Raw genomic sequence first — 26,856 nt, 5'->3', positions numbered from 1 at the left:
TGCTGCCAACTTCATTAGAACTTCAGGGGTCAGTGTTGCTGTATTGTCCTGCTGTACATTTACTGAAGCACCGGGCTCTGGGATTTTGGTGCAGGATCACCGTTTAAAAGATGCCATGTTGGTGAGAGTGGGGTGCCCCATGTATGGCAAAGTATGCAGCTCTACTGCCAGGTATGATTTAGGAAGAAAATAATTTTTATGTGAAGCATAGAAGCTCAAAGGTGGAACAAGGTTTCAAAACATAGAACATTAACGCACGTTCACAGAATCACAGAATCACAGAATGGTAGGGGTTGGAAGGGACCTCTGTGGGTCATCTAGTCCAACCCTCCTGCCGAAGCAGGGTCACCTACAGTACATTAAGATTATTCTTACAAGTAAGGAACTTTCTTGGCTGCTCCAGCATCTAAACTAAACTAGTTTAACTAAACTAGTTTGACGACATTTAGTTAACCTATACAATTTGTTCCAGAGTTAGTAATTCCTGGAGAATTTTGGGAAGGAGGTCTTTTGTGCTGTTATTGTTAAAGGCAGTTAATGAAAGTAACCAGATCACCTGCGCTAAACTATCTATTCTTTCTCTTGCCAAATACAAAAATAATTTCTTCTTTTCCTGTTTTCTGTGATAATACACATGGAAGAGGAACAGAGATAAGATCAAGTTTCTGTTTTTCTAAATGTCTGTTGATTAACATTTCTGCAGCGTACCTGAGTATTTCTAGGTACAGGCTGCTCTTGCATCGTATAGTCTTCAAAGTCATTTAGTAAAATGCTATGTAAGTAATATGAGAAGTGACAAAGGCATGATATTTTACTAGAATTATAGTGATTTTTTCTTGTGAGCTCTGTATTAAAAACTCAACAAATGATGGGACTGGGAAGAAGGAGCTTAAATTGAGTAACCTCTTCCTCTCAATCTTCATCTGTAATTTTAAGGGGAACTTTTCGAGGCTCCTGGGATAATAGCTTTGTGTCATAATGAATTGTAGGCTCATATATACATTCAAATTGTTTGTTGTCAGGTAGTGTTCACAATTTAGCTTCTCATTTGTCTACTGTATTAAGTGGTCCTAAAATATATCTTTCTTCACTAGATTAGCATTGCCTTTTGTGTTAAACTGTCAGTTGTTTTATCCAAATACAAATTAGTAGAGAAATATGTTGTGTATTAAAAAACCTTAATTGTTATGTTATGATGATTCTATATGCAGTGTCTTTAGAATAATTATTTCTCACTGCAGTTTTTAAACAAGCATGCAACTGTCAGTTGTCAGCTTAGTGAAGCCCTGCAGAAACAAGAAGAGGGACATAGCTAACGTAATGCACCACTTTTTCTGTAGCATATAATAAACGCTTGAGCTGTGGGGAGTGCAAATATATTTCCTGAGGTGTAGTTGGTGGCACTGCTAATCTTTTTTTAAAATGCTGAGAACTAGTGAGTTACAGTGTGAGTTGGTATGTGTTGAAAAGAAAAAAAGTAACAGCAGTGTGAGTAAAATTGTCTGCTGTGGGAAGAAGCAAAGAGGAGGATAAATCACTATTATTAACGGAAAGCATTAAAAATCCTCGGGGCTAAGAACGGATCAGAACAGAAGTGTGTGTGTGTTTTCTGAATTTTCAGACTGCAAAGTTTGTGGGATCAGGTTTTTTTGCTGGCAATCATGGCAGCTAAATAAATACCGGGGGAAAAAAATAAAAGAAAAAAACAGCATTCAGACTTTCTGAAGTGGTTTCAGAACTGTGACTTTAAAAATAATCATTAAATATTGTGAGAATAAAAACGTGAGCATTGGAAATACGATTAATGACTTAATCCCACACCACACACTGAATTGCCACCCAAATAGTCTCTGTTCTTCTCACCACACTGCAGTTTCAGCTCTTTTCTTTTTTTTTCTCAGTTTGTTTTCTCTCTTGGGTACAGGAGTCAGAAGGAATGGGAGAGTAGTAATTTAACTCTGTGAGAAAGACTTTTGGGGAAATTGAGCTGGCAAGACTTGCTAAATTCCATGTGTCATAGTCTTAGGTAAGGAGAGGAGTATGGAAGATTGGAAAAGCTGGATCTGCAAGGTAGGACTGGGGAATTCAGCAGTGCTTTTCTCCGCATCTGAAGTGCGTGTTCTGCTGGACTTCACTCGTGGTTGGCTTTGGAGCTTACTTGTGTGAAGTAACAGAAAAGTCCTTGGTGGCTGCCAGATTCCATCAAAGCTGTTGGAAGTGTTCTTGTAGAGCCTCTGTCCTGCAGGATGAGCTTTGCATGCTTCTGTTTCTAGTCAGCATTGTAGTCTTTTGCCCATCTCAATAAATCTCTGAACAAGATGCTGTTCCCCTTTCCCAGATCATCATTGTGTCTAAGCTTTTCAGATAAGCTATATAAAGGATGACTTTCTCAGGCTGTGGTTAATGTCATAAGTCATGAGGAGGCCATGCTTTTGGAACAGGGTAGGCAGTAGCTTCTGTCAGTATGTCAGGCACTACCTGAGCTTAGATGGCCTTTTGGGGCCCTGCTAGCTTCCATGTAATCTTTTATCAGTGTACAGTTAGGAGTCTATTTTCAATCTTGAGTGCGCAAACACAGAGTGTGGTACTAAAATTTGCATACAAGAAATCTTCTGCCTGTTGTATAGAACAGTCCCCTTGTACTTCAGTGTAGCCTACTTTTTTAATAAGGAAACATTTGTTAGGTATCTGGCATCACTGGATGCAGCAGTTGCCTATTCAGTAAAAGAGTAGTCACATTGGGCCACATGAAAGGTTCATCCAGCCTACTGTCCGTACTTGGCAGCGGTGAAAATCTGATGCCTAGAGAACACTAAAAACAGAGCAAGCATATACAATACTTCCTGTGTATACTTACCAAACCTCCAGCTCTTTCCAGTTTGGAAATTCCCTCAGCCCGCTGCAATTCTCTGTGTATGAAATAAACCTCAGTGGACTGCTTCTCCATGCAATTCTACAGTCTCACCTCTACCCCATGTAAACTTTCAACATCTTAAACATCCATTGGCAAGGAGTTGCCATAGCAACTACCTGTTGCGCAAATAATTCCTTTTGCTTGTTTTGAATTTGGCCTTTACTATCTTTATTGGATTCCCTCCAGTTCTTATGTTGAAAAGTCAGTGAATATTTAATCCCTAGTCATTCATTTCACACCACTCCTGACTTTCTAGACCTTTATCGTATCCTCTTTGCGTTATCTCTTTTCCAGGCTGAAGGTCCTTGCTTACTTACGAGTCCTTGCTTAATTTCTGATATAGAGGCTATTCCATACCGTTGTGCATCTGTGTTGCTTTTCTCAGAACTTTTTACAGTCCTGTATCCTGTATCTTTTTTTTGAGATGGAGAAACCAGAACATGGCAGTTAAGATGTGGCCATATCATAATTTGTGTGCCTGCGTAAGCATATTTCCCAGGAATTCCCCAAATTCTATTGCTTTCCTGACCTCCTGTAAGCATTAAACCCCCATGAGGAATCTGTCATTAGCCTTAAGGTTGCTTTCCAAGTGGTTATGATTGATTCAAAGGCTGTAATTTTATACATGACGGTGATGTATTTTTCCACATGCATCATGTCATGTTTACAGAATCACAGAATGGTAGGGGTTGGAAGGGACTTCTGTGGGTCATCTAGTCCAACCCCCCTGCCGAAGCAGGGTCACCTACAGCAGGCTGCACAGGACCTTGTCCAGGCAGGTCTTGAATATCTCCCGAGAAGAAGACTCCACAACCTCCCTGGGCAGCCTGTTCCAGTGCTCCGTCACCCTCAGAGGGAAGAAGTTCTTCCTCGTGTTCAGACGGAACTTCCTGTGCTTCAATTTGTGCCCATTGCCCCTTGTCCTGTCGCTGGGCACCACTGAAAAGAGTTTATCTGAATTTAAAGTTATTTTATTACCACTTAACTGCAAATCCTTTTTCTGCTCTTCAGTTAGCCTCCATCTTTGCTACTTTGAATATCTTACTGTCATCAGCAAACTCTTCCGTACCACTGCTGCCACCCACTGCACCATGTTGTTTTTATGGCAAGTTGAACACAACAGGTCCCAGCACAGAACCCTGTGGAGCTCCACTGGTCATCTTCCACCATTGCAGGAACAGCTGATTTACTCTGTTTTCGTCTTTATGGAATCATTTATGTATACCAGGACATTCTCCCTTACAGCATGACTGCTTAGTTTTAGGATTTTGGTGAGTGACTCTGTCAGGTCTCCTGGGTGATATCAGATGTGTCTCCTTTACATGTGTTTGCTGATCCCTTCAAAGAACTCAAGTATTGAGTAAGTCAGGACTTAGGAGTCTTAAAGCTGATTGCATTTATCTGACTGTCCACTAATTTTATTGTTCTCTTTTATGGGTTCTTCTAATTTATCTGGTACAGGCACCAGGCTTGAATCTCACTTGGATCCTTTTCTGGTGACAGATTTCATGTTTGTTACACTTCCAGTCCTTAGGCATCAAGGCAGTTCTGAGAGGTTGAACATCACTGTTAGTAATTAAGCTATTTAATTAATTAGTTCTTTTAGAACTGTTGGGTGATTATCCAGTCCTGGTGATTTGTTACTCTTTGATTTGTCAGTTTGTTCCTTAAAATTGTTTGGGATCACTTCAGTTTGGACAGATCCTCTGATGAGTCTTCCCTGGAGAAGGCTGTATCATTGAGATCTCCCCAGTAGCTTTCACAATGGGCATGAATCAATGGAAAGAACTCATTTAGCTTCTCTGCAATGACATTTTATTCTCTGAATGCTCCTGTTTTATCCTGATCATCAGTTAGCTCTGCATATTCTGGCAAACTTCGTGGTCCTGATACGTTTGAAAAAATTTGTTATTATTTTTGCATCTCTTGCATCAGCTAGTAGAACTGCGCTAATTTACAATTATAATTTGTGTGCTGCTTTACCCATTTGATTTAACAATCAGTTTGTCAGAAACAATTTATTAAATGAAGAATAGACTGATGTTGCCTTGTCATCCTCTCTAAGGAGATGTCCGCATGTATCGGATTCGCTGTGCCTGGATCTGCCCAACTTTCTTCCCAAATGCATCTACCAGGTAGCAGGTCCCAAAGTGGTTTATAGTCTTCTGTGAGCAAGCAGCCTTCTGCTTGTGAGACTTTTTCTTGACTCCCTCCGAGAAAAAGACTCATTTTTAGAGCTGTTGAATGTCTTTTTTGCTCTTAGGATTGCTACGGGGGGGAGGTTGTCACAGATGGGGCGTGTAAATGCAGAGAATTTATCTACTTTTTCTGGCTTTATTTATTAGGCGAAGGCTTATCTGCATATAGTGACTGGTGTTCCTGGCTGGTTTTTTGGCTGGCTTATGGAGAATTCTGTGATGAGCTCCCAGGAGCCCAATATCTGTCCAGTACAGTCATATAACATGTCATATAATAGCCCAAAGCAACCACAGGCTCTTAACATAAAGTCTAATGCTGCAGCTACGTTTAGTTCAGATTTACATGTTTGCCTCTTAGATACTCTGAGAGTATTACTGATAGTCTGTTCAGCGGCATCATAGTTTGATGAGATACTGAAGATTTGGGGGGGGGGTGTAGTGTGTTTGTGTTTCTGTGTTTATAGCTTGCCTATAAGAAATGGTCATCAGTGCTGACATAAGTGTTCTTTGTGTTTCGCTTGCTTACTTTTCCCCTCTGCGCCATCCCTCATTTGGGCGGAGGACAGCTGTTTGTGTGACAGCCTGATATATCATGTCACAGAACTGGCTCAGCTTCCAATAACCTTGAAACTGAAAAAAAGAACCCCAGTCCTTTGCTGGGTTATCGCCTGCATTGCTTTGCAGTCTATTTTGTTGAACAGCCACACAGATAGTTCCTTGTTCACAAATACTGAGGAAACAATATGGGACAGGAACCAAACTGTGGATGGAAAGGAGAGTGGGTGCTGTTTGTGCCACCACTTCTGCTGAAATGCTTGTCAAGGTAACCCTGTGAAGAACTTGCACAGATTATGTGGTTCTTTTCTCCTGTGTTTACAGATACATGTTTTCAGTTGTATTCCTCCTCCCTCTCACCCAACATTATAATAGTGCCTTGGACAATTAAAAAAAAGCTATAAAGGGAATATAGTAATTGACCATTAAAGAACCAAAATATAAGATTTTTCTCCTGTGTTTTATATGTGCACATGTATATTCATAACTGATCATTCATTCTCTCTGAATTAACAGTTTTTTCAAGAAGGAAGTATCCATTTTAGGATAAATATTATGACAAGTCTGAAGGAACTTTCCTGCTGATAAATCTGAATAGCCACAGAAGGTCACCCTTCCCGTACAGTATGATTTCTGATAGTATGCTGAGCTGATAGTGTATTTGCATCTTCCTAATACTTTGGCTGTGATTTTTTTTTTCGTCTAAAAAGAAAAGGCAGAAGTGGTAAGGAGAGTGCAGAATGTGTGATATGTACTCTGAACATAAAACTATCAGAAATGTAGAGTTTGTAGTCAGCCAGCTTTCACTGGCATATATCATATAGAAACCTGCTGTTCTGGTGTGTTGAAAGATACAAGAGTATGAATGTAATGCTCTAGATAGGTAAATGTTAGAATATCAAATACGAATAGTAAGAAGGTATTACTATTTGATATGACAGACACTGTCACTAAAATATGTTGCCTTATTTATTGTTACTCTTCAAAAGGTGCTGAAAGCTTGGGAACAGCTCTGAAAAGAGCTAAAAGGATGATTAGAGTTAAAAAAACAACCCAAGATTAAGGAAATGTATTTTATCAATGACAAAGGTCAGATCATTAGCAAGTTGCCTATTAATAGAATTGGCACAAGGAAGACATTTCTGTTAGTAGACCATCCTTTAATCTAGGAAAAAAGAAATAATAGGGAATAGTGGCTGAAGCTGTATGAATTTAAACTGGTAGTAAGAATAAAGATTTTAACCAGGTTGTTTGGTAATCATTGGAGCAACACGATGGGGGATGCAGTTTTCAACTTTTTTTCAATTTGTGATTTCTGAAATGTTTTTTGTTAGTGAACATACACTGCTTTTCATCAAATGTTTTGCTAGTGACAGTGTGCTTGCTTTTCTTCACTACCTTGCCCAGATGTCCAGATAACCACAAACAAACCTAAGGACATGAGTTCTTCATAGCTAAAAGTCACAAAGTGCAAATTAACCCTTTTTTGAAAAATTTACCTAAACAGATCAGATTTTTGAGTGCAGAAATTGTTGGGTCAGGTCCTGTGGTGTGTGATACACAGAAATACAACTACATTCTTCTAATGGCCTTTCCTTCTCCTCAAATGCATTCAGATTTGTGGGGGAAGGATGTTCCCTCTTTACTGTCAAAATAGTCCCTGCTATCACTGTGGCAAAGCTTCTCTCTGCTCCTTATTTCAGGTCCCTCAGTCATTAACTTCTTCAGTTTGCTTTTGATACTTCCATGGTATTCTCCCCCCGCCTTTTTTTCTTCTTTAAATTGAGTTTCATTTTGGGTCAGTTCTTATTTGTGAGTTCAACCAGGCATTTTCACAGCCAGAACGTCACTTCAGCGTGAATCCTTACTGTGTTTGGAAGAGATTAGCTCCAGAATGGCATAACTACTGTTACTTAGCCTACGAGTAGACGATCAGGCCCTGCAAAGAAAAGTCTCAAATTTTATTTCCAAGCTACATAATAAAGTATAAATGCAAATTTGGAAATAAAGTGTAAATTAGATTTGAATGAGCCCTAGAAGCAGATCATACTGCTGGGCAGGTGGTACAATTTTGACTATCTTTGTTGTAGTTTGTGTAACATGGAAAGCACATTTCATTTACAGCTGGAGATTCAATAGGAACCCAGCTGCTGGCATCTGAATTTTTGTTTCGTGTTACCCCTCCCCTTCTGAGGGTGCAGGTACTAAACAGACTAACAACAGATACTTGGCTAGTGTGTACAAACTCTGTAATGGACTCCCCTCCCTTATTTATCTTGTTTTAGTTAGAAATTACTGATCTAATTGGCTTTCCTTTCTTACTGATAAGTAAACCTGTATTATTTGTACCTCTGTTCATCTGAAAGGCAGGTACAGTTTAATTGCCAAGATAAACTGTTGTCTAGTTTGGTGACTCAGCAAGTACATTGGGTATCTTTGCTACTAGGGCAGTGCAATGAATAGATTTTTAGAAGTAGATAAGCAAAGAAATCTTTTGTAACAGTGATCGATTGTATGTGGTTCTGGTTGTCAGAAAACTAAGAGTGAAATGCTGATGGAGTATGTGGTGCTGTTACCGCTTTAAAAACAAAAATACCACAGTTTCCTCACAGGCTGGAAGCAAACTAAAAAAATCAGTTCTCCTTCTCCAGCTTTTCTTGATATGTTTCTTCAAATTTGTTTATAGAAGTGAAGCTGTGTGGTCTCATATATAACCTTCCAATCCGTGTTTGGGTACACTCTGTGGACAGCTTGTCTCACATGAATGCCTTGTTATAAAAAAATGAAATAACTGAGTGTAATTCCTATCTTTCATCTAATTTGTACTTCGTGGTATACATGTTAAAACCTCCATATTATATAAATTAATCTGATAAATGACTGGTAAGTAATTTTTTCTGTCAGTATGCAACAATGTCTGAAACTATATACAGGTAATAGTCCAAACAGTTGGAGATAATCTAATTTGTTATACTGATTTTTTCGTTTTATACAGATAGGCCCATGGGCCTTGTACAGGTTTAGTCTTGCAAGCAGTTTCAAAATGCCATTCATCTTTACATGTATTTCTTTACGTGACAATTCTAAGCTGATGATTCTTACTGTGTCCGTGCTTACCTCATGAACATTTAAAAAGAAAATATTGCCAAAAATAATACAAACCCTCGAGTGTTCTAATACTCAGGAGAAGTTGTACCGCCTTTTCTCTTTAACCCTGCTAGTTAAATTTTCACTGGAAGATAATGCGGCTTTGGTAATATGCTATTTAAACCGGATGTGCTTAGCTAAAAAGAAGTATTTTATAAGTTTGTTTTGCTAGCCTGTAGGTGGAAAGCACAGTTGAGATCACACTTCTTAAAATACCAGTTGATTGCTGTACAGTACCTGTTTGTCTGTTTTCTGATTGGGTAGAGCTGTTGCTGGGCTGATACTGGTTTGACCAAAATTAGAAAGTCAATATAAACGAGTCGAACTAGACTGCCTGCTTTTTTCATTTCTCTCTTCTGATTCATCAGTTGTTTGTTTCAAATTCTTACAGCCTTTGTGAATTGGGAGTTGTGCCAGGAAAGGTGAAAGCTCTTAGTGATTAGTCAGTAAGAATGTTCATAAAAATTTATCTTGATGACATTTAGATGCTAGTAAAAATATGATGCCTAGTTAAAAAAAAGTGGAATTGGGTCCTGCGGCTTGATCGTATTAAATACATGGATGCAAGAGCCTGTTCCTCACCTGGGAGACTGCCTGCTTCTCATCTGCAGGGAGAGCATCCATCTTCTTGACCCTAAGAGGATGTTGTGGCCAGTGTCTTGTGGCAGAGGCTTAAGAGCTGAAACTTATTGGTGAAGGCACGTATGAAAGAAGGATTCACTGCTTACACATCTTTTTTCCTTCAGTGTTAGTATGTATACTGTAACAAATTGGACTGTGTCTGGTTAACTTACAGTATTAATACCAGGGAGGATTAGAATATCTGTAAATATAACTATTATATTTGAGGAAAAACAGTATGTAAATTGTTTAGCAAAATTCTAGGTTAGTGCAAGTACAGCAGTTTAGCAACTAAGGGTAGATGGCTGTGCTATACTTGAAGAAGTGCTGTTATTTTACCTGTACTGTTAAGATAAAGCTATGGACTGTTGGTTTTGGAAATGAGTAGGTTTTGATGCAAGTGACAGAGAAATGTTTTAATTAGTTTATACTTGGGTTAGTTCAGGCCCTCAGAATTTATTTTTTTCTTCTTCCTTACAGGTGGCTAAGAAAAAGATGGGGATGTTGTTGAATGCCATTCAGTTAGGATCCACTAGTCTTGCTGAAAAAAGGCTATTTCTCAGTATGCCCAAAATGAAGCTACAAGAGACGTAATTCTGTATCCCACTGAAGGGCAGGGATAGAAAGTCCTTTCTGAGAGCAACTTGGATTAAATCATGAGATCTCAAGATACTGTATAAAATTAGAAACTAGGTGTCATTTAACAATAATAAGAATAAAAGGGTAGCAAGAACACCTAAAATCAAAATCAGAAAAAAAAAAAGCACAAAATGAGATGCAACTAGAAAAGGACATAAAAAGAAACAAGAAAACTTTTTATAGTACATGAACAGAGAGAAGGCAATAAGGGAATAATTGCTGCAGTGTTCAGAAGAAGATGAGAATTATTGACAGATACCACTGTGAGTAGTGAAGTGTGGAATTCCTTTTTTTGCTTCTTTTTCTGAAAGAGTTAAGTATGATCAAATGATTCATCTCTACTGCAGCCTGAGTTCTTTTATCATTAAGATATGAGCTGGAGCATATTTAAATGTCTTTAAGGCCTGATGAAATTTACCCTTTGGCATTTACAAAAGGACAGAAAGGGGTAATGTCTCTGGGATTCTTGAAAAGTTGTGTAGGATGGCAAGGCTGTAGGGGACCTGTCTTTCGAAGGAGAAAGAGGGGAAACTGGGGAATAACAGACTGGTCAGTTTAGATTATATTTCTGATAAAAATCTGGAACATATAGTTCAGCTATCTATAAGCAATTTGACTTAACAAGGAAATAAGTAAGAGTTAACATGGATTTAACAGTAACAAATCAAGGGAAAAGTCATTTAACCTCTATGATGGATAACAGTCCTAGAGAAGAAGAGAAGGTGGTGCTCTTCGGCCATCACAACTGACATTTGCTTACTTGAAAGATTAGTAAGTTCTGGCCCATATGATTATTCTAGTTATATAAAGTGCTGTTTTAAGATGTTTTGAGATTACTGTGGGCTTGGTAAAAATAGATGACCTATACTAATTATATCCCATTAGTAATTACTAATTAATTACTAATCCCATTAGTAATTACTAATTCAGGAAGTATGGGCTAGATGAGTGGCCGGTGAAGTGGATTGAGATCTGGCTGAATGGCAGAACTCAGAGGGTTGTCATCAGCGGTGCTGAGTCTAGTTGGAGGCTGGTAACTAGTGGTGTCCCTCAGGGGTCAGTACTGAGTCCAGCCTTGTTTAACTTCTTCATCAACGACCTGGATGAACAGTTAGAATGTACCCTCAGCAAGTTTGCTGATGACACCAAACTGGGAGGTGTGGTAGATACACCGGAAGGCTGTGCTGCCATTCAGCGTGACCTGGATAGGCTGGAGGGTTGGGCAGAGAGGAACCTGATGAGGTTCAACAAAGGCAAATGCAGGGTCCTGCACCTGGGGAGGAACAACCCCATGCATCAGTACAGGCTTGGGGTGGACCTGCTGGAGAGCAGCTCTGCAGAGAGGGACCTGGGTGTCCTGGTGGATGACAGGTTAACCATGAGCCAGCAGTGTGCCCTGGCTGCCAAGAAAGCCAATGGGATCCTGGGGTGCATTAGGAGGAGTGTGGCCAGCAGGTCGAGGGAGGTTCTCCTTCCCCTCTACACTGCCCTGGTGAGGTCCCATCTGGAGTACTCTGTCCAGTTCTGGGCTCCCCAGTTCAAGAAGGATGAAGAGCTACTGGAGAGAGTCCAGCGGAGGGCTACAAGGATGGTGAGGAGACTGGAACATCTCTCCTATGAGGAAAGGCTTAGGAAGCTGGGCTTGTTCAGCCTGAAGAAGAGAAGGCTGAGAGGGGACCTAATATATACTTACAAATATCTGAAGGGTGGGTGTCAGGAGGATGGGGCCAAGCTCTTTTCAGTGGTGCCCAGCGACAGGACAAGGGGCAATGGGCACAAACTGAGGCACAGGAAGTTCCGTCTGAATGTGAGGAAGAATTTCTTCCCTCTGAGGGTGATGGAGCACTGGAATAGGCTGCCCAGGGAGGCTGTGGAGTCTCCTTCTCTGGAGATATTCAAGACCCGCCTGGACAAGGTCCTGTGCAGCCTGCTGTAGGTGACCCTGCTTCGGCAGGGGGGTTGGACTAGATGACCCACAGAGGTCCCTTCCAACCCCTACCATTCTGTGATTCTGTGATTACCCTAATGCCATAGTAGTTCTGTCAGATGTTTTTGATTTCTTCTGTAAACCGGGTTATGAAAAATAGTAGCATAAAAAATTATTTCTGGTTGCTGTATTTGGTATTCCTTCAGTTGTCCTGGACCTGCTGTTAAGTGAATTGTGAAGCAAATTAAGTATTATCTTCTTTTTAACCAGATAATAGCTTTTGATATTTTCCATGTAATATGGCTTATTTATTTTGTTGCAGGATTTGGTTATCCGTATCATCTTCATTCTTGGTAATTTAACAGAGAAGAATAACCAGGCTCGTGAGCAATTTTTTAAAGAAAAAGGAAGTGTTAACACCTTGGTATCGTTATTCCAAACCTACTATGAACTTGATTTGAGTGCACAGAAATGGTACCATTACAGAGGAGGAGAAGAAAAAAACCACCCAAAGCATCCTTCAGAAGCAGAAGATGTTCTGATAAAACTGATCAGAGTGCTGGCCAATCTCTCCATTCATCCCAGTGTAGGAGCAGCTCTGGCAGCTGCCCATCGTGTTGTAGAATTACTTGTTACAGTACTAGGTAATGAAATCTATGTTGTGTGTATTATCTTTGTTCAGTCTGTAAGGAGAGTTTAGATTTTTTCTGCTTGACCTACTTATCTAGGTTGAGCCATAACTAAATCAGCTCCATTACTAAAATAACAAAGTCAACCTGACGACATTCGTAAACTGTTTCATGTAGAAAGCCTGTCTGAGACCGTGGAAGCATTGCTGCTTTGGTACTGACTTTTCAGTGTCTGAGGAAAGACGTTGTAGAAGTGGTACAATTTGCAGATGTGATCAACGATAAGGAAACAAATTTTATTTAAAAAATAAAAATCTCTCCCACTGAGAGCTCATATATGAGCAAAGGCTGTTCTTATCAGGTGCTACATACATGTGTTTGGTGGTGGTGGTTTTTTTAAGGTTTGCAGGTTTTATGACTGTTCTGGATGAAGTATTCTTTTTGTTTTCTGCACCTATAACTTTCAGCCTCCTCAAGAAATTTCCTCTTATTTTTTCTTTTTTTTTTTTTAGATTTCCAACCTTTATTTGTTTCAAGTGGAAGAGAGTGTCCCATTCCCTCCAAACGGAGGCTTAGGACTGCAGCTCCTTTACCACTTTCTGATCCCTTTGTAAATCTAATTATAGGCTAGGACTGGGCAGTCAGTTGTCCCCGTAACAGAGTTTAGCAGTGACAAGATACATCTCAAAGAACTCAGTATATTTTAGTGTGTGATGAGAAAATAAAATATTAAGTAAGGACAATCAACCTGATTATATGCTAGCTCACCAGTGTTACCCACCAGTCGTTGGGGGATTAGAGAAGGCAGACTCACAACTTCGTCCGTTCTGTCTTAAGCCCTGTAGGAGCTTCCTGGGTTGGAATGGCTTAATCATTGTGTAAATGCTTTTGAGGCTCAAAGCTTCTCTCTGCCACCCTCCGCTCTTCCTGAGCACCATATCAGTTACTGTACTACAAAATGCTATCTCTCCCTATGTTTATGGCTCTTTTATTTCCTTCACTCTTGGTTTCTGAGGCCAGAAACCTCAGGTAAATTGGTACATGCAACTTTCAGACTTGCTGGTGTAATTTTATACTGGTTAACATTCTGTCAGGAACTCCAAGAGAGAATCTTTCACATATTGTTAAAGAAGTCTTTTTTTTTTTTAATTTTTCATGATACCTGACATTTCAGTATAATAGTCCTTGATATTTTTCTGTCTGTCACATAGGCCTATTTCTGCAGGTGGATTCTCCTCAGTTCCATCTTAAAGCAGCAGATAGGATCTGTAAAATCCTAACTAACTAGGTTTGAACCATGGTGCCTTAGTCACAATGATTTCTGTAGATGAAGAGTTGGAAGGAGTGACTTTGTATTGCCATTTTTGGATCAGCTGTTCCTATTAGCTTCTGCCATTTTAGTGAAAAACAGAACAGTTGTCTCTAATAGTGGCCATGTAAAGTATGATTCAGTTTGCTTCTGAGCTATAATGCACTGCTAAGTTAGACTCATGTGCATGTGTCTATCTACATATCCATATGTGTTGAATTTTTTTCTACTATCAGAATACAAGTCAGTTGATGACTGTGAGGAGTTGGTCATAAATGCTGCAACAACAATCAACAATTTATCTTACTACAAAGTGAAGAGTTCTGCTGTTCAAGACAAGAAACTACACATTGCTGAAAGTAAGGACTTTTAAACTAGTACTTTTTGTATAGCTTTTTTGAAAGTGGAAGTTATTCATGCTATATTTTGACACTACAGAAAATTAAGACACTGATGGTGTTTTGTGGTATCATTGCAGGAATATAAAGTTCATAGGGCTAAATTCTTCCCACAATGATTTCTCATTCTTTTCATCATAATTCTACGACTTGTGTGAAAATAGTTAGGTTGTTGACAAAACCCCTTCTTTTTCTCCCCAAAGGAATTTGCCATATTGTTTTCTGTTTAGCAGTTTTTGCTAGACTTGTTCAAAATCCATATGCCTGAACTAAAATAATCATGTTGCTTTTTACTTCTCATCAGAGTATGGTAAGAAAGTTGTTTTTCTTCATAGTATCTTCTAGACCTGCAAAATCTGATTTATGTCTGTTTCTGGCTTATAAATCCATTGGCAGTATAGGAGTTGTATGGTTCTCTCTCCTCTGACAGTATGGACAATAGTCACATTTTAGTGATGTGTAGGAACTGCATCTGAGTTCTGGGACTCACTGTGTTAATTTTATGCAAAAGGTAGAGAGTCTATATCTTGCATACCTTACTCTCTAAATAGAGAGGACAGCGGGGAGAGACGGAGCCTGAAGTTCGCACAACAGGTAGAACGAGAAGTAGGAAAAAACATTCTGGCTGTCAAAGTGGTGCCCTGACTTGTAGACATCATATTCTCTCTAGGTAACAGCCCTGCTGTTCTGTCAGGAGTCATTTTATCACCCGTAAGCCAGCTGTCTCTTACTGCTAGTCAGAGAAATGTGGAGATAAATTACTTCTCTGCCTATCCCGTTCACTCTCCCTCTCCTGTTTTTATTGTTAGCATCTAGAACCAGTCCCATCACCTTTCCTCTGCCTGGACTGATGAGAGGGAAAACCTTTTGATGGAAACCCAGCAGGTTTCCTCCTCCAGGAGACAACTTGAGAATACTTACTGTGGGATAGAAGTGGTGGATCCCAAAGACAAAAGAGAATCATTTCAGATGTCTCTTTAAGACAGGTTCAAGGCACGTTCAGTATTGCAACATTCAAAGACAGAAGTAATGGGAATGAAGCCAAGCTCTTTTCTATATTTTTTTTTTCCTCTCACTTTTTTGTGGTAGAAGGGTTAAGGGTTCACTGATTTGAGTCCTTTATATGACGGACTTATTTCAGTGGTTCACTTCATACTCACAGAAGACTGATAAATGTAACTTCTGTAACATCACTCCTTTGCCATGCACTGAAAACCTACGTGATGGTAGCTCTTCCTAGGAAATGCTGAAGGTCTTATTCTATCTGTTGAAGTTACATGGTAGTCACATGTGAAACTGCTAAGCAGGAAAGCAGCAAGTAAATGCTTCAGACCAGGGGCAATATGAAGTAGCTGTGCAGAGAAAATGTGTTTGCTTGTTATAGCAGCACTGAGAGAAAATAGAGCTAATGTCAGAAAATAATTTGAGTTTTAGGAGACATCCCACCATAAGACCATCTGTTCAGGATCTAAATCAATTCTCTTATATAGTACAACACTTTTTTCTTCTTTGTCTTCCTGGATTTTCACATGAGCCCACTCAAAACTAGCTCCCGTTATTACAACTGTGCTTAAGCTATCTTCATAACTCCTCATCTGTTCCTTTGCATTTAGCCCCATATTGGAGCTCTTTGTCTCATCTTCAAAGCCCCACACAATTCAGCTCTTGTTCTACCATCTGCTCACTCCCTTCGGTGCAACCAGACAGTTAGATAACTGTTCCAGTTATTACATTTATTGCTGCTGCTGCTCGCATTCTGATATTTATTGATAAAAAGCCAAGCACATTTGTGATATACAAGTAACTTTTTATTTCATTTCTCTGCAAATCAATAGTGCTTTTAAAGCTGTTAATGAGCAACAATATGGATGGAGTTGTGGAGGCTGTCAGAGTCTTTGGCAATCTTTCCCAGTATCATGAGATCTGTGACTTCATCGTACAGAAAAAGAGTGAGTTACTTTTGCATTTGTGGGAGTCCTGTTTTTAAATGTCCATACTTCTAAAAAGGAAAGATTGTTAATAAGCTGTCTCAGTTAAAGGGTAGAAGCAATCTTCTCTGATGATTTGCAAATTAGACAAATGTTAGAATCCAATAGTAGTCATTTAAACACCATTTGATTTTAGTTTCATTAAAATGGAAATAATTGGAGTAGGAAAAATGTGCCGTGGTGTGCCTTCACAAAGGTAAATACTACAAAAACTCTGGTTTTCCTAAAGATTATAATTTTGAATTTTCCCTTCAGTCCTTCAATTTGTCAGATCCTACAGGTTAGTAATGATATGATATAAAATGAAAATCCAACTTAATTCTCATTTAGGTTCATAATCACAAGTTTGTGATACCCACGTTTGACAGCATGTTAGGGCTTTGCCACATGCATTTAAGAAGTTTGACTGCCTCAACAAAGAGACCTCCTATTTGCCTCTGGGTGAAGTAGAGTACAAGTCTTCTCAAGTCCTTTTGCTTTGGGTGTCTAAAGAGCTTTGGGAAAAACGGCAGCTCTTTGCTATCCACAGAAGGTGTGTCATAAGTTTCATTAAACACCAGTTCATTGTAGATTTTTTTGTATCTGCCTGTCAGTGCTCAAAGTGAAGTGGTATGCCACGATGTAAACCCCTTCTCTCAAGGGTGGACATACCACCGCTTTCGGAGGAGCAGGTATCTGCAAAGGGAGAACTGACACTTAGCAGCTTGTTGCTGACGAGCTGTCTCAGTGAAAGGACTGAATTTTCCACCTTGGAGAGACTGTGGTGTCCGCATGTTGAGCTCAGGAAGAGCCAAGAGGCTGCCTCTCCCTGAGGCAAGACTGACTCCCTTGCTGGGGTTGCCTTCCACCGCCCGCTGTGCTCAGTGTCAGCAAGTGCTGCGAGATGCTGCGCGTCCAGCCTCTGCTTCTTGCCTGTCTCCCGCAGGAGCCCCAGGCTGCAGTGGTCCCCGCTGGGCTTCGTGCAGTCAGGGGCATCCCCGCCCCTCACGGGGGTGAGAGCTTCCTCTCCGAGTGCCAAAGGCCAAATCCTAGCAGTTTCTGCTGACTGTGTGATTGAAAGGAGGCTCATACTTTTAAGAAATAAGCTGTAGTTCAGTTTGGTGAACTTAACCTCTTCGATTCGATTTTTACATTTCTTTGGTGTATTGTTATAACTAAAATTTTCATGTGTTGCTTTGAAGAAAGCTGGTGTCAGCATGATGTTATAATGGCTGTTACTCTGGTTCATATGCCTGTTCTACAGATGCCACAGTAATATGCTACAAGGTTAAATTTTTGGGTAGGGTATCCTGCATTTGACTGCTTTCTAAGTATACAGGTTTAATAAGTATGTAGTAATGCCACTTGTACGGTAAGTCCATCCTCCCAGTAATACTGTTTTCCTTTACAATCCAGTATACAAATTCGTGATTGCTTTACTTGACGCCAAGAACCACGAGGTCTGTTTTTCTGCCTGTGGAGTTCTGCTCAATCTCACAGTAGACAAGAACAAACGAGCTCTTCTGATGGAAGAAGGAGGAATCGGAAAGTAAGTTCCTGATTATGCTTATGAAAAAGACAAGTTCCAGTAGTTTGGCCAAAGAGTTTGAATTGGATTCTTTTTTACTGGAGCCAATAACTTGTAATAAGGATACATACTTAACTGATATGCAGCATCTAATGTTCTTCAAGGAAAAGCCTTTCATATTCTTGCGTACGTTTTGTGCAGGCATTACAGTGGTTTAGCCTACTGCAGAGCCAAGAACCACTGAATAATTTCCCAGAGATCCTCCTGATACACACAGCAGAGGAGAATACCGTACAACAAAGCAAGAAGGCTTGGCTTTGCAGTAGTTGCTTGTGCTTGGCTTAGCTGGATCCTATGTGGGCTACTGTTAATAGGCACCATTAATGTGTATCTGTTTTAAGTGTGAAGATTACTTCAAGAGCTATGATACCCCACGTGGACTCTTGCAATTTTTGCAACTACTCAGTACTGCGGGGAGAACTGTCTGGTGTAGCGTAAATAGCTCCTGTCTGGTGTAGAGTAAATAGCTCCTGAGCCGCCTCTGTCTGAGAGTTCAAGTTTAAGGCACTTTATTGTAAGTGGTATTAGATCTTGAAAAACCACTGTGGATGCAACACTTGCGGCTTTGATGTTCAGATAATAGCGGATCCAACTTAATTGGAGCAACATGAAAGATCATGTTCCTGTGCTTGTAAAGCAGTTGATACAACCCACATTTATGAAACAATACGCCTAACTTTGAAATGCTTTCCTGTTCATACATCATATAATTACTTCTTTTATACAGTGTAAACAATGCACAGTCTGCTCATCCGTCCTTCCCATGTTCTAGTTAACTTACAAAATACAAAGATAAAAAAGAAGAATAAAAAGAAGTTACAGGCAAATTGAATAATAAATGTGAGAAATTTATATTATATAGAATTTATATTCTATAGAATACAGAATATTCTGTAGAATATAGAATTGCATAGAGTACAGAATTTTCTCTACTCTGTCTAAAAAGTTGTGAAGGAGGAAGGAAAAACGAGGAAAACCAACATGGAATAGATCTGGAGAATACAGAAGTGATTGTTACGGAGGACATCCTGACTGTATCAAACTAGCTCTGTGGAGGTTTGGAAATTAGATTACTGTACCAATATATACTGGCCCTAATAAAACATGGAATTAAGCTCATCAGAGAGTTAAACTCCAAAAAATGAGAGCAAGCTCTTTGAGGTTTTCATCAGATGCCTCCCAGTCTCCCACAAAGACTGCCTTCAGAGAGGAGAGAAAAAGCAAACCTCTTCTTGGTTGCTTTTCAGTTACTGGTGTTTACAGCCATACCTGAATGTAATCGTTATCCCGTGTTCCCTTTAGCAATCACCAGATTGTAAATCTCACGGCGAAGCAGGGAAGTGAGGGAAAGGGGAACTTGCAGGGTTGGGGAAGAGAACAGCAGTGAAGGATTACTATTAGAGAGGTCCCTAGGGACAGCAGGTGAAAAACAACGTTTACTTCTGCTGCCCCGGGACTGGTCAGCACTGCTGTCTGGAACTCTGGATAGCTGCTGTACGTAAGTGGTACAAGCAGAAAAGTTATAGCTCAATTTCAGAGTCGTGCTTTTGATCTAGCTTGCATTTGGTATCTGCAAGGAAGCAAGATTAGAAGGTCAACAACCTTTCCAGGCTGAGGAAATACAAGAAGGGGCGAGATGTGCAAAATAGTCAGACTTTGCTGAACGTCAGAGGTAATTCTGTGAGTTGTGGAAACAGCAAATTCCTTTGGATTTGTCTTCTGGTCAGATCTTCTGATGGGTAATAAGCTGGACATTCTGACCGAAGCGCTTTCTGCATTCATACCGTTTTTTCCAGATGAGTTCTTGGTGCCTGGTAAGGTTTGGCTCACACTGCAATCTCTGCTCTGGTGGTAGCCACAGATCTGGGACAGTCACAGATGTAATGAAATTTGATGGAATTTTCTTGTCTTTGAGGTGGTTACATTTGAGACATATGTGATTGAAATTGGTCGATTGGGTTATAGGGGATGGACAGATGCAGCAGGCGTACGCACATACCTGTAGACAAAAGGCATGTTCACATCCTTTGGGAACTAGACTAAATGAAAACGCGGATGCTACCGAGGAAGAAAGTAGCATCTTACGTTTATTAATGTAGAACTTTCCTGCAAACTTTCATGGAGTCTGCATACATTTCTAGACTGCCTAGATTTCGGAGGGCTCAGGAGGAAACTACATGGAGCAAAACACTGTTTTTGTTTGATACTGACAGGTTAGTTGACTGTTTACAAGACTTTGGGCCGGCAGACTGGCAGCTGGCTTGTTTGATATGCAAAACCCTGTGGAACTACAGTGACAACATCACAAGTGCGGCCTCATGCTTTGGAGAAGATACCAACAGGTTGTTGGTGTTGCTCACATCACTCTTAGGTGAGATTCATAATCTTGATCTCTTTTCCTTAATAAAAGAAACAGAAGGAGCAAAATCAAAGCAGTATTGCTTGGGTGGGAAGCCTGTCACGCGGCTTTAAGTGGTTGGCCGGTCTGGACTATCCAGCATTGCAGGATGGTTGGACTACCCAACATATTCCAGTCCTTTGCCATTCAGCACATTCCCTCGGACCTTACTGATTGCCAAGGTGGCGTTGTCCGCTGTCACTCCCCACTCTAGTTTGTCTAGTTAGCATACCATTAATTAGGGAGGTTGTGGAGTCTCCTTCTCTGGAGATATTCAAGACCCGCCTGGACAAGGTCCTGTGCAGCCTGCTGTAGGTGACCCTGCTTTGGCAGGGGGGTTGGACTAGATGACCCACAGAGGTCCCGTCCAACCCCTACTACTCTGTGATAATGCTTTTCACTAGCTGCCTGTTTGCCTGCATGAGCCGACTATCGTGCAGGCCTTCAGTGCTTGTCACTGGATGTGGGCCCTTCTGTCCTCGAATGTCATCGCAGGTACTGACAGATAGGGCTCTGCTGCGCTGCACCTGGTTACTGCGCAGCGCACACTGGGCAGTCTGGGGAACTGCTGCTTTCTCATCAGTGGGAGGGCTGAGCTGGCTGCTTGTGACAGGAGTCCCCTGGCCACCCTTCTCTGCTCATCCTGATCTCCTTGTGGGCAAGGACACCATCCTGACAATTACTCACCTGCTCCCTAAAGCTAGGGAGGGTGTGCTCCTCCACAAATACAGGCTGGAAGGTGCCTACAAGTGCATGTTAAGACCTTGATTTGCTTACCCAGTTGGATCTTCTAATCTGCACGTTTATGTTTGCTTCAAATTTTACACAGTTTAATTGCTATGTAATAGTCCTATGGTCACTATATTTAATTTTCCTCCTTTATTTTTTGAGTGCTGCTTTGGTTATGATTTTATTTTGGGTAAGTCATTTGCAATTATCTTTTTTAAATGGAAATGAAATTGAAGCAAACCTTAACTAATTTTGATTTGGGTTTAATTGGAAATTTACTGAAGATGTATGCTTGCTGTGGAGAAGGCCGCGTGTTAGTCAGACACAGATAGAAGCGAGATCCCCGTGGTCTATTTTGGTTTTAGAGAATCAGAAAAGTGGGTGGGTTTGTGAGGATTTTTTTTCCAGTTACAGCAAAATTGCTGTTGTTCACGGTCCTAATAATTCCTTGCATTACATTCCTGGCTATGATAGAGCGTATCTTAATGTGGCAGTAATTCCATCTATTTATCTGAAAGTACTCAGTGTTTCAAGGTCATTAGTGCACTCTTTAACATTCTGCAACAGAACTGCAAACCTTACAGCCACAATCATGCTTTAATTTTCTGGCATGCAGCAAGGAATGTATATCTTTGTTTTGGAAAATTCTTACTTTGTTTTTCCTCTGCATTTAACACTGCTTATTCCAGCAATTAATTTGACTGCAGAGTCCAGGCTAGATAGTAATTGGAACTCTAATTAACTAGTACAGCTTTTGTGAACGGGCAGTTCATGTACAATTACAACTGCAGTTACAATTGCAAATGTAATGCAACTGTAATGACAATTAATTAAAAATAGGTCATAATTAAATCAGAAGGCTAGTCTGTCTTCACATCGTAATCAGAAGAGTAGCTGTAGAAAAAGCACATCTTACCCATTGGATCTGGTTCCTCTGTGTGTTAAGAGCCAACAGGTTTTAGCAATAGCAGCTGGTTAATACTGTCCTACATCTTCCTCCTCCCATTGTAACCAGTGACAGCCTTGAACCGTTGTTGCTCCGGTTCTATCATTCAGGAAGCAGGAGGCCACTGCTGACAGTCGGTGGACTGAACTCAAGCATCAGCACGCCCTCAGGAAGCGGAAGAAGCAGAGCATGGCACTGCAGACCCCTCACTTCACCTGCTGGCTTGGCCTCTCCTCCTCTTTGTTTTTCTTTCCCCTACCTGGCACAAGATGACGGAAGATACAAGGGAGCCAAAAGGGAGTGGAAATAGCCTGAAAAGATGCTGGGCCTGAGAAAGGCTGGACAAAAGGCACCATTTGTTTTTCTTTTTCCCTGCCTGATCCCAGCAGCCTGAGACACAGTGGCACTGCTTTCCAACGGCACTGTCACTTGTCTTCTGTCAGCTGCTCTTGAGTTTCGTGTCACTTTATTGGCGCAGAGCTCCTGGAGACTGGTGTTTCCAGCCCTTGGCAGCAGCTGTCCCTCGGGAGCAGCAGCAGAGATAAGCCTCTCTCTGTCTTGAGAACATTCTTCTCTTTGGTCATTCAGTGAAATCTCCTTTCTCCCCCTCTTTTTTCCAGACTTTTCTTCTGCTCACCTTTACCTCCACCATCAATTCAAGGAGGTTATTTTGGAATGTTAGTACATGTGAACTCTTACATGTTAGGTGTATCAGCTTTCCTCCTAGCTTCCAGGGCTCCTGGCCCCCGTCTTGATGGAGCTACAGGGCTGGGTAGCCCTCGCAGACTAGTGTCTGTACTCTAGTTTTCAGCTTCCCCCATAGCATGCGGACCCAGTGGGCTTGTCCTGTTCCTGGGCTTGCAGCCAGTTCATATGCTGTTTGGCCAACACTCAACTGTGCTAATTTTGAGGAGGGTCGTGGGAAAATTAAATTATCTGAGGATGTACCGCTTGCATGTGGGACACTGAAGCTCGCAGATCACCAGTGTTACTCACATTTTGCTTTGGGAAATTTGCTGGTTTGGCTTGACACTTTAGCTTTTGAACTGGTTCTGACCCTTGTTCTTGTAGGCTGGAATTCCTGACCTCAGTGATTCCACAAACATTCAATCAACAACTTGGGGGCACAGCTGTCTAATAAAAAGGAGAAGTGTCTCTTGGTCTGTGTTAGAAGATAGTTAATTTTGGTACAAGAATCATTTCAGGAGAAGGCAAAGCAATTCTTCCTGAAAACAAAAGCTCATAATCCCTTATCTTCCTCTTCAGGGTCTCTCACTTCTCTGCTGCTGAGATTAATTTTATCTATGTTGGGCTACCGTGCCACTGATAGGACATAAGCTAGTGGGCACAAGTTGCAACAAGAAAAATTCCAATTAAATATTAGGGAAAGAAGTTTCCACCATGGCAGCAGTCAAGCGCTGGAACAGGCTGCCCAGAAAGGCTCTGGGATCTCCACCCTCAGAGATGTTCAGTACTCGGCAGTCCGTGGCCCAGAGCAACCTGGTTTGCGGTGGCTCTGCTCCACAGGCCCTGTCCAACATAAATCGTTCTATGATACCATCAAATATAGATCTGATGTCTGAGGCTGGATATTACCTCTGATAACAGGGTTTCTTCCCGCAGAGATATGATGTGTCTTCGTTCTTGGAAAAAAAGAGGTTTTTTTCTCTTCATTTTATTACAGAAAACCTCTAAATGGCATCTTCTGTTTATGCAGAACCTCTTTTGGAATCCACCTCACAATCAGCATCTCTTTAATTTGGGTAATTTAGAAGCACTGTAGGGGCACAGAAGTCAAGTATTGTTTGCCGTTAGTGGTAACTTTGTATGAACAGAGCCCATGTCCCTGCAAGAGTAACGTCGCCTCTTCTTTTGTAGCTGTCAGGCCCTGTGCCCTGCACAGGCGCCTGGGCGTTCTTTTCAATGGGAGTAGTTGCTGTTCAAGCATCTCTTTTCTACACAAAGTTTGACTCAAAATGTGGGTAACTGAAGGTTCTCTTCAGCTCCAAGTTGTCTTTTATCTGCTGTGAATGTGCAGTAGGCTCCCTTACAGCGTTACATATGCCACAGATTGTGAATCTGGTGCTCTTTTGTAGTCTGGGACAAAGATAAGTCACGCTGCCCCTTGGGTGCAGGACTGTGTCTTCATTTTAGGTCCATTTATGGCCTAAAGGCTATCAAATATCCTCCTGTTAAACTGTATGAAAACACTTGTTCAGCATTATCAGTTGTGTTTGTAGATTCCCCATTCTGATTGGAGACTGATTTCTTTTTTCTGCAAGGGTTCATTTCTTTGCCACACCCAATGCCAGGCAAAATGGAGGGGGAAGAGCGAGTGAGGGCTTCCTTTCGTTCCTAACATTGCTTGTCTCTGTTAAGAGTGTCCTATTACTTGACTTATGAAGTTTGTGAGGAAGGGAGGGCATCAGTAATATAATAACTAGTGTGGTTTGAGTTCTTTAAGTACGATAGTAGATATAGTTTGAAAGAGTCTTCATGAACCAGATGAGCAGAGCAGTTTGTGACAGGAAAAACACAGCTGTAGTTAGATGAATTGATTACTTACATTAGCAAAATTGCAGTGGGTAACATTAAAACCCAAGCAGTTTCCAGGCTGACAGTCACAGTAAATGCTGGGTCTTGGAGACGCGGTTTAGCTACACCTGTGAGGTGCGAGAAGAAAAGAACCTGCAGTGCCCTTTTTACTGTTTTACTGACCTTGACATCCTTTATTTTCAATTAAATCCAAGTCCCTCAGACAGTGATGCTTAGTTTGTCTTAGATTGGTTTTAAGCCATTAACATACACAACTGATAAGTTGTATGTGCTGTGGTCATAAAATACATAGTTGGGTATGTTTTTATTCACTGATGATGGTATTTTCCTTGATTACAGACGAAGAGCTAGCGTCGGATTATAGCCTTGACAGAGAACTAAGGGACCACCACAGACTGTACTGGGAAAGAGAGTTCAAACCTGTGGCAGAAAAACTCCGTGACAGAATTCAAAGCCATCACTCCTTTCTGCCAGCTGTGACTGTGACTCCATTTTAATCAATCTTTTTTTTTTTTTTTTTTGTGGTATAAATTGCACAGCCTTATATTTCTAATATACCTACACACTGCCACTGGTAAGCATGCTGGAGAGCACGGGAAGTTAGTCTTTAAAAAAGTCAGTAAAGCCTGGCATTTATATAGCGCATGCTATCTATTGAGAAGCTTGTGTGAAATTTTTGCAGGTGTAATTAATTTCTACAATATATTTGAGCTGATCAAGCAGCTGTTCAGTGTGATTTGTTTATTAATTGCATAGTTTCTTGGCTGGGAAAACGCAACTGAACTATTTGCTGAACCTTCAATTTTTCAAAGGTGAATTATCACGGAGTACCTGGCCCTCTGGGGAGGCCTGTGTGGACTTTGACACACTTTTACTTTGTATAGAATTCTGTGACAGAGTAACCCAAACGCTGCTGGGGCATTCTGCTGTGTTGTATCACAAGCTGCACTCTTCAGGCTGAACGCTGTCAATGGCTGTGTGGACAGCGTATCCCCGCTCCTCCCTCGGTCCTTGTGGGATATAGGTCTGGCTGTGCTGGAAGGAGGCTTTTCTGAATTGGAACGTCACATTTTTGGGCAAAACACCCGTATCCCTGACATAAGAGAAGATTTTAGCTAGTCTGGTGGTGTTCCTTCAGCTGCTTCCGCATTCCCAGGAGCCGCCTGTGTGCCTGTATTCCTCCGACTGTCTTGGCCACCCGTCTTCCCTGGGCTCGTGTCTCCAGCCACAGTGTGAAAAAGGCTCTGCATCCTCTGCGTTCTTTCTGACTGCTGCTGGCTCATTCATCGCTCAGGTTTGAGCCTTCCAGTGTGTCCAAGTCCCTGCTTGTAGCCCATGGATTAGCTCGGCAGGCGCATCACTGGCCTCAGGCGGTCACAGCACAATCAGCTGCAGAAAGCTTTACGGACCTGACGCCTTTGTCTCTTTTCTGACCTCGGATTACTGAGAGCAAACCCCTGCGCAGGGGCTGCCAGCCGAGGGTCCGCAGCCTCGCGGTGTGTGCGGGGGGAGCAGGCTCCCGCCTGGCCATCCTTCCAGTGCCATACCCATGCTCCAGGTGAGGGGACGCAGCGAGCAGGCTGGGAGGCAGAGCAGTCGCAGATCGGCAGGGAAACTTTTTTCCTAGTCTCAGTCCCTGCTTCCACATCCTTGGGGGCTTCTTTACTGTTGGTGGGGCGGGGGAAGGGGGATTTCATGGTCCAGGTTTTGGGAGTGGTGGGGAGGAAACTTCAGTGAAGGTCATGAAATCCTTTTGTCTCAGCAGCTCGGGTGCTTATCGTGACCGACAAGGCTCAGCCCTGCCGCAAGTCACTTCGGGCACGCCTGTGGCAGCCTCCCTTGCTGCGATCTGCAGGAGAGAACTGCTCGGCAGTTCGGTCCAGTCTGGCTCCAACAACAGCTCTGCTGAGCTCAGAAAGATCTCAGTTATCATTCCTTCTTTTGCCATTTTCATTTCAGCTGAAGTTGAGGGGGTGAGATAAATTGCTTCAATGCCCTGTTTGTTTCTTGGGGAAAAAAAAAATGGATTTGCTTTTTGGGGACAATAAAGAAAGGCCGATGGGCACGTTCTCCCGTGGGGGGGGGGGGGGGGGGGGGAGCGAGGGAGCTAGAGGCATTTGTTCTTAGCGTTGGCGTCGAGGCCGAAGGCTGGAAAGCACCAGGCTGCGCCAGGCAGGGCGGGATGCAGTGGAAAAGGCCTTGCGGCCACGTCCTGTCAGCAGGCCTTGGCAGAATGGACAAGCGCTGCGCATCTGTCAGAAGGCAGCCTGGAACTGGTGTTTTTGCTCAGGTCACGGTGGAAAAGTAGGCAATTAAGATTTGTTCAAAGAAAATG

At 41.6% G+C, this 26,856-nt stretch overlaps 1 protein-coding gene across 12 annotated transcripts in view; it reads left to right on the top strand.

Annotated features, from left to right (window-relative positions):
• ARMC2 (armadillo repeat containing 2) overlaps positions 1-25,625 on the top strand; it is a 104,419-nt gene extending 78,794 nt beyond the window's left edge. For 11 of the 12 annotated variants that reach the window (XM_075414257.1, XM_075414256.1, XM_075414253.1 and 8 more), the window contains 6 exons: positions 12,324-12,645; positions 14,176-14,298; positions 16,173-16,286; positions 17,721-17,853; positions 20,106-20,263; positions 24,861-25,625. In XM_075414257.1, the coding sequence (XP_075270372.1) occupies positions 12,324-12,645; positions 14,176-14,298; positions 16,173-16,286; positions 17,721-17,853; positions 20,106-20,263; positions 24,861-25,018 (1,008 nt within the window). In that variant the 3' untranslated portion in view covers positions 25,019-25,625. Of the gene's footprint in view, positions 1-12,323; positions 12,646-14,175; positions 14,299-16,172; positions 16,287-17,720; positions 17,854-20,105; positions 20,264-21,181; positions 21,210-24,860 lie in introns of all 12 variants that reach the window. The other variant, XM_075414263.1, reaches the window with a different exon arrangement.
• The last annotated feature ends 1,231 nt before the right edge of the window (positions 25,626-26,856 follow it).

Source organism: Opisthocomus hoazin, chromosome 2, assembly GCF_030867145.1.
Source record: "Opisthocomus hoazin isolate bOpiHoa1 chromosome 2, bOpiHoa1.hap1, whole genome shotgun sequence".
In the NCBI taxonomy this organism is placed as follows: domain Eukaryota; kingdom Metazoa; phylum Chordata; class Aves; order Opisthocomiformes; family Opisthocomidae; genus Opisthocomus; species Opisthocomus hoazin.
Note: the sequence above shows the minus strand (reverse complement) of the source record. Positions and strands in the feature narration are given on the sequence as shown.